General features: G+C 33.8%; 3 protein-coding genes across 4 annotated transcripts; 2 read left to right on the plus strand and 1 right to left on the minus strand.

Moving 5' to 3' along the window:
* LOC18591562 lies at window positions 727-6100 on the plus strand. 2 transcript variants are annotated; one of them, XM_018126325.1, is made up of 14 exons: window positions 727-848; window positions 1002-1037; window positions 1406-1723; window positions 2105-2430; window positions 2561-2653; window positions 2740-2830; window positions 3213-3306; window positions 3812-3909; window positions 4239-4302; window positions 4408-4511; window positions 4626-4742; window positions 4869-4945; window positions 5061-5105; window positions 5238-6100. In XM_018126325.1, exons 3-14 carry the CDS (start codon window positions 1472-1474, stop codon window positions 5728-5730), a joined length of 1854 nt encoding a protein of 617 aa, XP_017981814.1. In that variant the 5' UTR covers window positions 727-848; window positions 1002-1037; window positions 1406-1471; the 3' UTR covers window positions 5731-6100. The 2 variants fall into 2 exon arrangements, with proteins under 2 accessions (XP_017981814.1, XP_007017812.2); XM_007017750.2 differs by lacking the exon at window positions 727-848 and having other exon boundaries at window positions 881-1037.
* Window positions 6503-7036, plus strand: LOC18591563. Its single transcript, XM_007017751.2, has one exon. The coding sequence runs from the start codon at window positions 6503-6505 to the stop codon at window positions 7034-7036; it is 534 nt and encodes a 177-aa protein (XP_007017813.1).
* On the minus strand, window positions 7885-10430 carry LOC18591564 (monocopper oxidase-like protein SKU5). The gene is made up of 8 exons (XM_018125463.1): window positions 10284-10430; window positions 10075-10184; window positions 9686-9956; window positions 9480-9582; window positions 8864-9218; window positions 8406-8774; window positions 8240-8318; window positions 7885-8148 (listed from the first exon to the last, which is right to left on the minus strand). Exons 1-8 carry the CDS (start codon window positions 10428-10430, stop codon window positions 7933-7935), a joined length of 1650 nt encoding a protein of 549 aa, XP_017980952.1. The 3' UTR covers window positions 7885-7932.

The raw sequence follows: 15574 nt of genomic DNA on the forward strand, positions 1-15574 counted from the left end.
GGATACATTTAATTTGCATAAAACAAGCAAAAAAAAGCAAGGAAGTTGCATGTTTTGAAGTTCAAGTCACATTGATGGCTCAACAAACATCAAAATTGGCATCCCATGAATCTCTCATTGCAACTCGCAGTTTTATGTTTTTTAAGTTTCTATCTTTGAGTGCTTTACCTTATTTTTCACATTTCTGGTTTCATACATCATTTAATTCATGGTTAATATTTTTTAATCTTTGTTTTGACAATTTTTTTAACTTATTTTTTAAAAAAATTTTAGAATTTATACATTTAAAATTTAATATTCTGTTTTTCATATTATAAATTTAAAAATATATCAAAATCATAATTTTATTTTAATTTTCGTGAGATTAATGAAAAATAAATATTACGAAAGATAAAAGCAAGTTTACCATTAACCAAATTTATAAATTTATCGGTTTATCAATTCAGTTCTAATTATTAATCAATCGTTTCGAATATCTACCGTCTAAGATTTATCCTTAGCCTCAATTGCTTGCAACATCGAAATTATCTCATTCTTGTTCGTTGCTTACTAAAATTAGAAATCATTTATTCTGGATTTTGTTTTATTTTTTGAGAAAAGGGCAAAACAGACAATGTGGCGTAACCAGACACGGTGGGCGGGAGTTGAATGTGTTGGGTTCCCCTGCTTCGCAAGATGGCATGTTTCATGCTAAAAGTCTAATTTCAGAAGAAGAGTGAGAATAGTCGTATCTCTCTTCTTATTATTTTGGCACATTTCCAAATTCAATTCAGTCAAACAAATCCCCCCATAAACACCACGAGATTTCCATCCCATTGCCTGAAGCTTAATTACGCGTCTTTTCAATCGTAAGGAAAATAAAAACAGCATGCCTTGTTACTTTGGTCAATGCAACATATTTATTGCCATATTGTATTCTTCTTCTCTTTTTTTTTCATTCTTTTCAGCCTCCTCCTTGCACTGTAACTAACTTGACTCAGTCCATTTTCTTTCTTCTGCAGTTCGTCACCCTGAATTTCAGCCTGTCTGATTCGCAGGTTTGATGTTTGTTTTGTCTGTTGTTTCATATCATCTTGTGATTGTAGAATTATCTACTTCAAAAACGTTTTTTTTTTCCATGTCTTTTTGCTCTTTTTGGATTGATTTTACGTTTGGTTGGTAAAAAGACGAATGAATCCGGTTCTTTCCCTGTACAGAATGAAACTTTTCTGTTCTTTTTAAGTAGTTGCAGACAATTCTAAGTGTTGAATTTAGTTTCTATCAGGCTTTTAAATGGAAAATCTTTGATTGCAAATTTCCTTTTATTTTTTTCCCCTTTTTTGGTTCACAAATTTTACTTCTTATCCAAAAGAGCCTGGGCTAACGCTGGTTCTGTTTTTGTTTTTATCCCTTCTTTTTGTTTCAGTAAAATTCTTCGTTTAGGTATATATTGGGCTATTGTTTGAGATAAATTTTAAGTCTCGGAAGAAAAATGGGAGGTGTTTGTTCTGGTGGAACAAGGGAGCGGAGTATACAGCTTGAACAGAAGACTACTACAGGGTTTTCAGGGAAGCTCAAGTCAAAAAAGAGCTTTGGGAAGCAAAAAGGTAATTCAAATCCTCATTCCTATACCAGTGGCGATGGTTTTGACAAAACGCGGCAAAGGCACGATTCTGGTGACTTTGGATTGCAATTTTCCCGGGAATTGAAGCCATCAACACCCGCCAGGACAGCAGCTTCCAAGGTATATTGCTTTGTTTAACCATATTTGTTTTGTAGTTGTAATGATCTTCCAAGGTTGGAGCACAACAGAAATTGGAAAACTCAAGATCATGTGGCATTGCGCTGATGTAAAATTTGACTGGAAGGGCAGTTGATGGACAAAGGTTCAGTTTCGAAGAAACAATGTTGATGACAGAACAGAAACATTCATGATGTTGTCTAGCATATAAGATCATATCAGCTAGAATTTGAACATTTGGCAGCCTGTGGGATTGTTATCTCCATTAGAGTTCCATTTCATTTTGGACTTTTATCACTGAGAATCCCTGTTTCTGTGAAGAATCATGGCTTGAAGTAAAATGTTAAGTTTCTTACTTCATGCTGTATATTTTCTATTTGGTAGGTTTCTCATAGAAGCTCGTTTCTAGGAAGAGCTGGCATTATGGGCCTAGAGAGGGCAGTCGACGTTTTAGATACACTTGGAAGCAGCATGTCAAATTTGAATGCCGGAAGTGGCTTTGTAACTGGCCTGGCTTCTAGAGGGAATCGGATATCTATATTGGCATTCGAAGTGGCTAATACAATAGCTAAAGGAGCAATTTTGTTGCAGTCATTTTCGGAAGAAAACATCCAATTCCTGAAAAAGGATGTCTTACATTCAGACGGAGTACAAAAGCTAGTTTCTACAAATATGAAGGAGTTGCTAAGCATTGCTGCGGCTGACAAGAGGTAGGTTAAGTGCTTGAGAAAATGGTTGGTTTTATCATGTGCTTTGAAGTTTCCTCTATGCAGGGGATGATGTGTTAGTTCTTGCACTTTAAATCTCTTATTATAACAGTTTATCCTTTGGCATATCTAGGGATGAATTGGATGTTTTTTCACGTGAAGTAATTAGGTTTGGAGATCTATGTAAAGATCCACAATGGCATAACCTTGGCCGATACTTTTCAAAGTAAGGTAGATTTTTGGTAGCATTACTTTTCAGCTTTCATTTGCTGATGTTTACTAACGGCGAGATATATTGTCGCAACCTGTCAGACTAGATATCGACAATTCATTTCATAAACAAGCTAGAACTGAGGCAGAAATGACAATGCAAGAACTAACTACTCTGGCTCAGCATACCTCTGTAAGTTTATCCTCCTTTAGTTGTGAGCTTTTCCCCTCTATTTGCTATGTTGCTCATACATTGTGTATTTTTTGGATGCTTCTGTTGAATGAATGGTGTGGGATGCCATGGCATATTCAGCCTGAAAACAATGTTGAATTATCTTGTTTGAATTAAAGCATTGCACTTAAATGGAATCTCAAGTCCCTCCTTTTTAATAAGCTTGTATGATGCCTTTGAAATTTTTTAAGCACCCTTGTTTGCACTGCGTGTTATGTTCAAGCTGTAACATCAGAGTTGTCCATCCATGTGAATGATACATAGCTGTATATTGGTTTTGATCTTGAAAAGTTTTTAGTCTGCATATTCTACTTCAAGAATCTAATGTATCTTACATGTGTAGGAATTATACCATGAGTTGAATGCTCTAGACAGATTTGATGAAGATTATAGGCGAAAGCTGGAAGAAGTGGAGTCCTTAAATCTCCCTAAAAGAGGTTAGTCATGGACGATCCTTTTCTCTTTCCAAAACTTTCTTTTATGTGTCTATGGCTGTATGCAGAAATTCAATACATTGCCAATTAGGTAGCAACATTTTACACCACCTGATGTTATAAATTTTGGGTGATGTACCATTACATCAAAATGAAACTTACCAATCCAAAATTCTTTATATATGCTAACTTAGGAATGAATATTATTATATTTGATAATAGGGGTTTATCTCTCATGGCATCTGTCATTAGTTGTTCATTCTAGGCACTAAAGCCTGTAGTCTGCTCTGGTGCTCCTTTTTCCTTCTCACTTGCAAGATGTTGTTACTAAATTGTACATCATTCACTCAACTTTTCTCTGGAAAAATTATTGTGGTTGAGTTTCTCTTATTAACAGCTTCAAGTTGTTCATTCCCTCATTTTTTTTGCTGTGTTTCTGATATTTGCTAAGGAGCTGCTAACCTGGAGTGCAGCTAGTCTATTAACAGCTAATCCTTTTGAATTGTAGGAGAAAATCTCATGATTTTACAAAGTGAGCTAAAACAACAAAGAAAGCTTGTAAGGAGTTTGAAAAAGAAATCTCTTTGGTCTAGAACTTTGGAGGAGGTATATAACTATGAGCTGCTTGTTATAATTGCTGAACAGATACTCTCAGAGGTGTTCTCGAAGGAACCCTTTGTTATTCATTCACCTAAATCATTTGTCCATGAAGCTTTTAGCATTTCAAAGGAGTATTCTTTTCCTCATGCATCTCACGCTATACTTCTTTTTTCGATGTTAGTGATGGTTGATTTTTATGACCGTCAACAGTAGCAACTGAATAGTATGAAATCTGTTTTGCTCATGGAGAAAATGATTGATATCATTCAGTTTTGGCTTCGGCGAGAGTCAACAATTATGCAACCTTTCTTTATTCTAATTTTGTTTCATTGCAGATCATGGAGAAGCTTGTTGATATTGTTACTTATATGCATCAAGCAATATTTGAAGCCTTTGGAGGTAATCATATAGATTCAAACTCATATCAAATTTTGTTGAGGGGAACATCATGTGTGTTACTTTTACCACTGTATCTTATCAATATAATTTTCCAACTCATGGCAGACACAGCATCAGTTCGAAAGGAAACTACTGAAAATCCTCAAAAACTAGGTGTTGCTGGACTTTCATTACACTATGCTAATGTGATTCATCAGATTGATAACATTGTAAGTCTTATGTCCTTATTTTTCTCTTTTCTTTTCTGTCAATTGCATGTTACCTCCTTTTTACTTGCAGTGTAGCTTTGACAGATTGAATTAAATTGAATATATATGTTATAGGCAGGTCGCCCAGCCTCCCTTCCACCTAATATCAGGGACACTTTATACCATGGATTGCCACCCTCTGTTAAGAAAGCTTTAAGGTCCCGATTACAGTCCATTGACACCAAGGAAGAGGTATAGTTTAGTTGTGATATACTTAAATACAATTTCGATTTTCATTTGTTGAATTCATAGTTTTTTTTTTCTTTTATGCTTGTTCGCATGATTAACATTATCTCTAATTGCTTGCTTTTTCTGCAGCGCTCAATTTCACAGGTCAAAGATGAGATGGAAAAGACACTGCAGTGGCTTGTTCCAGTTGCCACAAACACGACCAAGTAAGTTAAACTAATTTAGGTTTGATTTAAGCCAAAAAAACGTTCTTTCCTTTCTTTTATGTCATTACTAAGTATATTTGCTTCTTTGTTTTTCCTTTGATACAATTTGCAACAGAGCACATCAAGGTTTTGGATGGGTTGGAGAATGGGCAAACACTGGGTTAGTCATGGCTTTTTCTTCATCTTTCTGTGCAAATGGTCACATGCAAGTCCATCTAAACGTTTAAGAGTTACTGATTTTGGTATAACATAATAACAATGAGGTTTCCTGGTGTTTGTTCTTGTCTGACAGCAACGAATTTGGAAGAAGCGCATCCACAAATAGTAACCTCACCCGCCTTCAGACACTTTATCATGCAGATAAACAGAAAACAGATGCATACATCCTTGAATTGGTGCAATGGCTTCATCACTTGATCTGTTTAGTAAAGCAAAGAGATCACGGCTTCAGGCCTCAGCCAGTTCGATCTCCTACTTATAAAGGTCTGGTTTATCACTCCAACATGCGGCGATTTCTATCCTTCAATGGGGGAACCAAACCCCACAGGATTGAACTTTCTGAAGAAGACAGAAACTTGTTAAAGAAGGTGACTGCGAGGAGATTGATTCCAGGAATTAGCAAAAGTCAGGAATTTCCTTTAGGCAAAAACAAAGGGGTCAAAATGTGGGCATTAAGTAGGAGTGCTGGGAACTCTCCTGATAGGAGTTTTAGGGCAGGAAAGATTTTGAAAGATCCACAAACAAATAGATTGGATGTCATGGATGGTTTAGATCTTGCAACTTGAGAGTCACATTCAAAATTTCACCCCTAGCCATTTTGTCTAATCTTTAAGATTCATTTCATGTCTCTATATCTCATTCTTCACATTCTATTGTATATGTCATCCTGTGAGATTTATTTTATAATGTACATAATATATGGTGGTAATTTTATGTGAAATGATGTTAGCATTATCTCTGAGTTCTTGGCTAGAGGTTAGTGGTGACCCATTGTTGATTTATCCTCTGGAGAACTGCAGCTTTGGCACACAGCTTCTTCCACCCAAAGGGTACCAGAATCTCTTTTGAACATTTGCAACTATTTTCGACGCTTGATATAGGAAATCTCCAAGACATTATTATATCAAACAGTGAAACTAGTTAACTACTTTTGAATTGGTTTGTCCTACTACACTCAGTAACTTTTTTCAAATTCTAATCTCTTACCACCAGGAAAAGCACTTTGTTCTTGTTCTAATTCTTTGCCATCTTGCATACCTGAAACCAAACTTCCATCTACTCCCATCTGAGGTGGCAGTATGTTTTACCTATTCAAAGAGTTGTGTCTGTACGGCTGTATCTGTTATATTAAGATGAGAATAATTAAAGAAATAGCATTCACCTCGTATTAGAATGTGATGATCTTTCCAGCTCCATATTTTTCTCTGTTTACATTCATAGTTCCAAGTTCCAACTGCTCCAATTTCAATTTTAAATGTCAAGTTAAGATAAATTCGATTCTCTATATAATGCCATCCTAGAGCATCAAAATTCATAATAGCCCATGTTATCACAAGAATGGAGATCTTAAAGACCCAAAAATCATGCCTCCTTTTCTTTCTTGTAGTACTCTCTTTCTCAATTTGCCCGGGACAATCTATACCTCCAGCAGGCACGACGGAAACAACTACAAACCAGCAGCAAGCTCCTTCTGGCGTCCCCCAAACTGAAGGGAATAATGCTCCATTGCTCCCTTCCCCTCCCAATGATGCCCCTATTAACAAAATTCCATTTGCCAAACCTGTTGGCAATGGCAACCAAGGGCAGCAATCTCAGACGGGTTACCAACGGCAACAAGAGCCTAACTATCCGCAACAGAGCATCAACCAGCCTCTGTCAGGCTATAATCAGCCATATTCTACAGTAAACCAGCCTTACTCCGGATTGAATCAGCCATTCTCAAATTATCAGCCTTTTGGGGCTACTAACCAACAGGGCTCAGTGGAAAACGCTGCTTTTGATAATGGGGTTTCAAAGGAGAACGCTTGCATTCAAGGTGTTGTCTTGGTTTCTCTAGTTACTTCGATGGTTTCCTTTGGGTTTCTTGTTTAAAACAGCAACAGCAAATCTACAATGATGTACCTGTTAATGTATCTAGTTCTATTCCACTTTTATTTGAGGTAAAAATCGAGTATTAGACATTTCATTGAGGAACCCTTCTTCCTTACAAGCTTAACCTCTGATTAGCTTATTTTTCAAAAAAAAACCCTCTGATTAGCTAGCTTACTGAAAATCCCGGATTTAAGCTTACTGAAGATACAGGATTTAAGAACCCTAATTGGTTGTTTCACCTAATAGTTTCAAATGGGAGGAAAATTTCCCAAACCCAGAACGTTTAACTAAAATATTTGAACTGGATTAGAGAGTTTTCCTTCAAGATTGGGATCAGGGGGTACAGAGGGGAGTGCCCATGTTGTCGTAACCAGGCGTTGAGGCGGACACCCATCTCACAGCGCTTGTGAGTAATGACCACTCATCATATCCCGTTTACTGCCTGAAGGATCATGTTTTACTCTGCCCCTCGCATGTCTACTTTATTCGAGGCGTCAGCTCCTTGCTTGTCCCGCAAAGCGGTGTGGGATTAAACTACACCGCATTTTCTAAAAGCTAGCTTAGCGTTTTAAACCAAATAGAGAAATAAATTAACTTTTGTTTCTTTTGATAAAGGGAACGAATTTATGTTTATTCCTTCATAAATAATAAACTACAAGCAAAGCTTACTTAGGAATGATTCCGAATCCCAACTGATATTTTACAAAAATAAATGTTAACAGGAATCATGGAGAAAGGAGGCCTATTCCTTATATCTATAGGCAAGTTAGCATGCCCAAACCTGACAAATTGCTTGGTATAAATCAATAAACAAATAAATTTAAAAAAAAAACAATTTGATGAGAGTATGCTACTAGTTCTTCAACCAATTCAGGACTAAGATCTTCAAGAAAATTTCATAGTTTAGCAGCTCTTCCACATTTGATGACATTCTCAGGCATTGGAGCTTCATCCCTTGCGGAAATGGTTGCTGAATCATCCTGTCCGAGACTTTTAACTCTTAGGTACAGTTCCTGCCCAAGATACCAATTCTCTGCATTCTGTGACCTCAGATTCCACATCCCCAGGTTGTCCACTTGGACCAGTATTGCTGTCCATGACGATGGATAAACCTGCTTGTTCGTAATTAACATTCAATTAATGACATGAACAAAGTTGTGAAGACATAGATACAAGTCAATTTTAGTGATCAGTCACCAAAACCTGAATTGTTGAGCGAGAAACAGCATCGATCATGTTGTATCCTGCTCTTTTGCTTTCATCCCACGTGCCCCAATCCATTCTGCAAATAGGATTGTACCAGTTTCATTAAACGGGTGATTTAGCAACACTTTCAATTAGCACAAAAAATAGAGCAAAGAAGCTTTACCCGACAACAAAGAAGTTGTAGCCATCTATGTGCCATGTTTGCAGTTCTGACAGAGGATTCTGAAAGACAATATGGTAAAAATCATGGTAATGGGCATCGATGACCGAAGTGCCCAAAGAAGGAGGAGGAGTAGTACTTGGTCTGTCACGAATGATACCAGGCAAGAATACATCTTTGAACTTGAAGTTGTCTACTAGCTTCAATGGTGTATCTGGGTGCAGAAATGAGATTCCATTTACTGTAAACCTTCGTTTACTTCCGATGAGCGTCACATTATTCTCAAGAATAAGTGTGCGAGAGACATTTATGCTGCCATAGTGGAAGGAACCTTGTGGATTTGGCCTGGCTGCTCCTGCAGCTAAATTCCACCTATTGAAAGGAAAATTTCAGAAACAATGATTTGGCCGCTTTTGCACCCCAAGCATTTGAACAAGGTGCAATTTCTTCCTAGGATGTACCTTATCGAACGAGCCTGCTGTATAGAGAACTCGTAATCAGATTGACTTGGTCCACTGGGAAGAGGAACACCAGGGTCTCCCACAGAGCCTGGATAACGAATGATACCAATGCCAAATTGTTCGGAAGTAGTAAAGCGAGAACTTGCAACCATGTAGTAAGACTTGGCATTGGTCTGGTTCTTTGCTGCGACTAGGACGGAGTAAGATTGTCCAACATGGATATCCAGGCAATCATATAATTGCTGAACTGTGTAAGAACCTTCAGTTTCCACCAACAGCATCAAATGCTCCTGAATTCTGAAATTCAAAGATGTCTTCAAGCCTACGTTTGAAATTCTAAGCCTGTACGTGACACCTGTATGATTAAAAACAGCAAAGTCAACCAAAAGTGCTGTGACTTTGGAACTTGTTTATGTGATATCAGGAAAATTTCCTCAAATCCTCAATTGATGATCTAATATCAAATACAGTTACATTCCAAACATTCCAGTTCTGTCAGAAATTAAAATGTACTTGTTTTCTTGTATAATCAACCTAAAGTCCAACCAGAATTTCTTGATCACTAAGTATATGATCAAAAACAATGTTCCTAAGCTAAACAGTAAGGTAATTTCACCTGGTCCAAACTCAAAACTTGCTTGATTCGGCCCTTGCCCATTGATGAGAATCCCATCAGGCAGGGGCAATGAGTTCCCATCTTCCACTGATGCTCTCAAGACCTATAAGAACTTCAGGAATTCAACGATTTTCCCTCGAAAATACAAACAGTAATGAAAAAATTATTTTCCAATTAAAAAAAAAGGATCAGTCCATTTAGCCTACCCCATAGTTCGCATTGTACCAATCACCAATCAGTACATCATATTCTTTATATGGTTTTGGGAATGGAATGGGAATAACAGTGCGGTTATTCACACGAATGGCCCCGTACCCACCAGCAGCTTTCTGCAGGAGAAGTGAAGGAAAATAAAAGAAACTTCCAATCTGATCCTTAAGCTGAAAGCTGTATGTCCAGTTCTGGCCTGGCAGGATAGGGCAATTCGTCTCTTGCACTCCATCTTGCCATGAATTCCTCCTCATTTGAATTCCATTCCTACATTAAATTAAAAACAGAACATTCAACATCAATGTTTCTAAGCAAAAACAATAGTCTACTTTGTTACAATTACTGAAAGATTTTGCTCTTGATTTTCCCAAATTTTAAAATCAACCATGTCATGAGAAAGGGATCTGTTAATTCGTTATGAATATTAATATTCACAACATCATTCGTTGTTGCATTCAAGACTGGCCCTGGGAACATGTCATTGATCACTATCACCTGATGTCACGAGAAGCATTTCGTAATAAGAATCAAACAAATATGAAAAGTCTAAACTAAATTCAAAAAAAAAAAGAAAAAGAAAACAATGGAAAAGACCTGTTTATCAACGCCAAGAGGTGCACGTTGAGAGTAAGAAACAGTCCAATCATAGAAAAGTTCTGAACTGCCCCCATCAGCTAACGCCACTAACAAAGAAATGCAGAGACAAAGCTTGGACGATGTTAAGGACCTGGTGTGCCTCATTGCTTAGATTTAGAACTCAAACACAGGAACCTTGGCTAGATTGAAGAAGAAGAAGAAAATTTTGGTTGGTTTTTCATATGTTTTTGGTAGAATAGGATTCCCCCATGAACTGGTAATTTAAAGCCATTTAAAAGAAAAAACAAAACGCGGGAAAGAGGGTAACATAAGGAACGGCGGAAATCAGAAATTGATGAATTAGGCATCATCTTTTTGAAATTTAAATTCCTTTATATAAATCTTTCCAGCTCCAAATTAAGATTACTCTCTGATCTCTATCCTCTTCTTTCTTAATTTTTCTTTTTTTTTTTGTTTTTAATTGTAAATTTTAGTGATAACACATTAATAGTTGTTGGGTCTTGGAACTTAGAACGTGAATAATGATCATCTAACTTAACTTAATAACTTAATAACAAGTAATTTACTCAAAGTCGGAGAATTTTTTTCTTAATCTTAATTTTTAAATTTATAAAAGAGAATAGGTTAGTCATGAAAATAATGCATCAAGAAGTTCAGGAATGATATGGGGGCAAAAAAATGTGAGAATGACTACCATTTAAGTAATCAAATTTTGAGGAACAAAAGGCATTTCTTTCTTTTATTATTATTATTTGGATATAAACCAAACTCCAAATGTTTAGATTAAATTTGTTCAAGAAGGGTTTGTTAACTGTAGTGTGGGCTTAAAATGGGCCCTCAGAGGTAGAAGGATAAAGTAATCAAGTCGAAGTTTATCTAGGTTTGGCTTTGACTACAAACCCAGACAACTCTATGGTCTAGTGTGCCCTGACCGGCTGACCCAACTCAAGCTATTACCTTGAATGAGCTCATTCCTGGGTATTACCCAACTCAAGCTATTGCCCTGACCGGCTGACCAATTCAGACCCCAACCTTTCTAAGGAAGAAACGTTCGACCCAAAATTTGTTAGGCCCAATTAGCGTGATAGGAAAATTGTGTTCGAAGCACACTTGCATCCTATATAATTAGGATTAAAAAACTTTTATAATTGCATTAGTTAAATATTATTTAAAAAATTAATCAAATGAATCAAAAATTGAGTATTAATTATTTAATTGGCTAATCGAATTAGATTGTTTAATTCGATTAATAATTGAATTAACTAAATTTTTGGACTCAAGTCCATTTTTTTATATATATTCTTTCTATACTAATTACAAAATAAATACAGTTACATTATGAAATTTTTACAACACCCTAAACCATATAATATTAAAATATTCTAACAAACATGATTAAAAATATTAAAATGTTTCAACAAGTATGAATAAAAATACACTAAAATATATCTACCTAAATTGATAATTTAATTAACCAAAAAATTCAAAATGAAAATTAATCGATTTAATTGATTTAACTATGCTCACATTCAAATTAACTGAATTTATTTGATTATAATTGAAAATTGCTTACACAATTACACTCCTAATAAGTATCATAGTTGTCGTAACGTGTGGGTTTAGAACCCGATCCCTATAAATGATTTACTTAGGGAGTCGTCATCAATCTTTTTTTACCTAGATGCAATTGTTCACCTACTAAATTTGTTTTATTCGACGAAATTTTAAATTAACTTTTAGATTCGTCTAAAGAATAACAAATTGGTTTATGTATTTTATTTAGAGTTGGGTTCGGAAGTATGATTACTCACAATGAAAGATTAGCACCCCTATGACGCTTGTTCCATGAACGGTACTATTTAATTATATATTATTTTAACCCATCATTTTATTCTTATGTTTTCTTAATTATTATTTATTTAATTTATCTTTTATTCAATTAAAATGTTCTATTTGGTTTTACAAGTGTGACGTGCATATGATGCGATTATGAAATACATGGCATAAAATCGAGATAATGTCAAACAAAAACCTTTTATTGAACGTACTTTATGAATCTGTCCATCATACTGGTGGGATCCGGAAGTATTATCTCACCTAATAAAATACTCAAAAAACTCGCCTATGCAAATTTACTAGGTAAATCCCATCATCAAGATAGTCGTTTACGAATAAAAATAGTATTTTCATGAATACAAATCTATTACGAGTTGAAGCTTTTTATTAAAGATATTCTCCAAACCCTTCCATCATACTGGTAGGACTTAAAGGTATCTTTTCACTTAAGGAATTTTTTAAAGAAACTCACATTCGCAAACTCTCTCGGAAAGTCCTATCATCGGGGCTTATACTCATATACAGAATATTTTTATATGCCATGATATTTAACAATGCAACTATGGTACATGATGCACTCATAAATTCAATATTTGTTTCTTATCTTTAAAAAATTTACTATTTTTCTTTGTGTGCATATTTATCATGAACAAATATTTTATAGTTATTTATTGTTTTTGTATAACCATTTATATTTCATCATGTATTTTGCTATGTAAGTACTTATTTATTTTACTATATAAAATTCACAAAATCATATTTTTAGACCAAGTATTTTTTTATTCCATATATTATTATTTATATATATGTATTTTATTCATTTCCTTTTGTATTATTATGATTACCAAATTTATTGTTATCATTAATTTCTTATTTCTTTTATTTTTATATTTTTGAGTAATTGGTAATTGGTAATTAAATATATATATATATATATTTAAAATTATAGACATCGGAATTAAGACTACTCTCTTATCTCTATCATCTTATTTCTTAATTTTTCTTTTTTTTTTCTTTTTAATTGTAAATTTTAGTGATAACAAATTAATAGTTGTTGGGTCTTAGAACTTAAAATCTGAATAATGATCATCTAACTTAACTTAATAACTTAATAACAAGTAATTTACTCAAAGTTAGAGAATTTTTGTCCTAATCATAATTTTTAAATTTATAAAAGAGAATAGATTAGTCATGAAAAGAATGCATCAAGAAGTTCAAGAATGATATGGGGTAAAAAATGTTAGAATGACTACCATTTAAGTAGTCAAATTTTAAGGAACAAAAGGCATTTATTTCTTTTATTATTATTATTATTTGGATATAAACCAAATTCCAAATGTTTAGATTAAATTTGTACAAGAAGGATTGGTTAAGTGTAGTGTGGGCGTTAAATGGGCCGTCCGCTGTAGAAGGATAAAGTAATCGAGTCCAAGTTTATCTAGGTTAGGTCTAGTTTGCCCTGACAGGCCGACCCAGCTCAAGCTATTACCTTAAATGAGCTCATTCCTGGGTATTACCCAACTCAAGCTATTGCCCTGACCTTCTGACCAATTCAGGCCCCAATCTTTCTAAGGAAGAAACGTGCGACCCAAAATTTGTTAGGCCTAATTAGCGTGATAGGAAAATTGTGTTTAAAGCACAGTTGCATCCTATATAATTAGGATTAAAAAACTTTTATAATTGAATTAATTAAATATTATTTAAAAAATTAATCAAATGAAACTAAAATTGAGTATTAATTATTTCATTGGTTAATTGAATTAGATTTTTCGATTACTAATTGAATTAACTAAATTTGTTGGACTCAAGTCCGTTTTTTTATTTATATTCTTTCTATACTGATTACAAAATAAATACAGTTAAATTATGAAATTTTAACAACACCCTAAACTAAATAATCTTAAAATATTCTAACAAACTTGATTAAAAATATTAAAATGTTTCAACAAATATAAATGAAAATACACTAAAATATATCTACCTAAATTGATAATTTGATTAATAAAAAAATTCAAAATGAAAATTCATCGAATTAATTGACTTAATTGTGCTCACATTCAAATTAATCAAATTTATTCGATTATAACGGAAAATTGCTTACACCCCTAATAAGTATCATAGTGCCATGTATTGCAGCTCAAAATGGCATACTAATTATGCACCTTTTCTTTGATTTATGTAAACAGATGATTAAAACTCATTTTCATTTGGGTAGAAAAGACTTTATATTTTTCTTTAAAAAATAAAAATAAATGACTTTATAAGAATCATTATTGCAATACCTATGCAATTCCTTTTCTCTTTGATACCGTACATACATAAATTAATCATGAGCTCGGAGGGATTAATTTAATAGAATTAGAAGGTCTCATTTCATAGCAAATCTACTAATTTATATTTTGTATGTGTTTAAACGTGTTGTGTAAATATAGAGTTTTAATAGTTATATGAGAAAATACGAACATGACATAATTAATTAATTTGTGTCAGAATCTTAATCACATACACGAATATATTTAATAAGCATGAAATACGATATGACATAATTAATACGTTTATTAAACGTGCTTGATTAAATTTTATATGAAACAATAAAATTAACATGATTAAAATTTATACGATTTATAAACTATTTACATAATTGATACAATAAAAGTAAAAAATATACAAATAAAATATGATTTTGTTATTCAAATTTAAAATAAAAAATTATACATCTAATAATATTTATCAAATATAATAAAATTTAATATTAATAATTTATAATTATCTTAAAAATATAAATATTTATATAAATCAATAAATGAGTCATAATCTTATATTAAATATGTCTATACAACATGTGAAAATAATTACATGATTAAATAATAAACATGTCACAAGTTATACAGATACACGATAATATAATTAATTAATAATATCTTAAATGATTTAAGCGAGTTTGATAGAGTTTTATATCGATACAATTAATACACAATTAGTTTAAATCTAAACTTGCTTAAACTTATGTGGTGTCTTCTACAAAGTTGTCACCTATTCCCTGGAAAAGAAACCCACTTAAGACAATTGAAACTTACTAGCCTCCCCAATCTGCTGGATAATAGTAATAGGAGAGTTTTGCTGCAAACTTTCTGTCTAAAGAATCAATATTTTTCCTCGTTTTCCGGCAAACCAACCACTTTTGTCAACCTCAAAATGCATATACAGAGCCGAAATCCAACGCCCCAAAAGGATAAGAGAATTCAAAACCTAGAATCTTAGATTGAGAAATCCTGCCATCCTCACGTGGACCGGCTTTGTGCTTAACACCCGACTGTTGGCTTGCCTCCTCCTTGCTTCAATCATTTTAATGCCATCCCATTTATCTGAACTCATCACAGATACCGAACATTGTTTAAATTGAATACGTTGAATTTACCGTTGGATTTGTCTCTGCGGGCGGCAGCAACCGT

The sequence above is a fragment of the Theobroma cacao genome, chromosome 8 (assembly GCF_000208745.1).
Source record: "Theobroma cacao cultivar B97-61/B2 chromosome 8, Criollo_cocoa_genome_V2, whole genome shotgun sequence".
Taxonomy (NCBI): Eukaryota; Viridiplantae; Streptophyta; class Magnoliopsida; order Malvales; family Malvaceae; genus Theobroma; species Theobroma cacao.

Coding starts and splice junctions, on each gene's coding strand:
- LOC18591564 (XM_018125463.1), bottom strand. CDS start 10,430: ATGAGGCACACCAGGTCCTTAACATCGTCCAAGCTTTGTCTCTGCATT. Junction 10,185..10,283: donor CTCTTGGCGTTGATAAACAG/GTCTTTTCCATT, acceptor TCGTGACATCAG/GTGATAGTGATCAATGACAT. Junction 8,319..8,405: donor TACAACTTCTTTGTTGTCGG/GTAAAGCTTCTT, acceptor TCCTATTTGCAG/AATGGATTGGGGCACGTGGG.
- LOC18591563 (XM_007017751.2), top strand. CDS start 6,503: ATGGAGATCTTAAAGACCCAAAAATCATGCCTCCTTTTCTTTCTTGTA.
- LOC18591562 (XM_018126325.1), top strand. CDS start 1,472: ATGGGAGGTGTTTGTTCTGGTGGAACAAGGGAGCGGAGTATACAGCTT. Junction 4,303..4,407: donor AATATTTGAAGCCTTTGGAG/GTAATCATATAG, acceptor AACTCATGGCAG/ACACAGCATCAGTTCGAAAG. Junction 4,512..4,625: donor TTCATCAGATTGATAACATT/GTAAGTCTTATG, acceptor TATATGTTATAG/GCAGGTCGCCCAGCCTCCCT.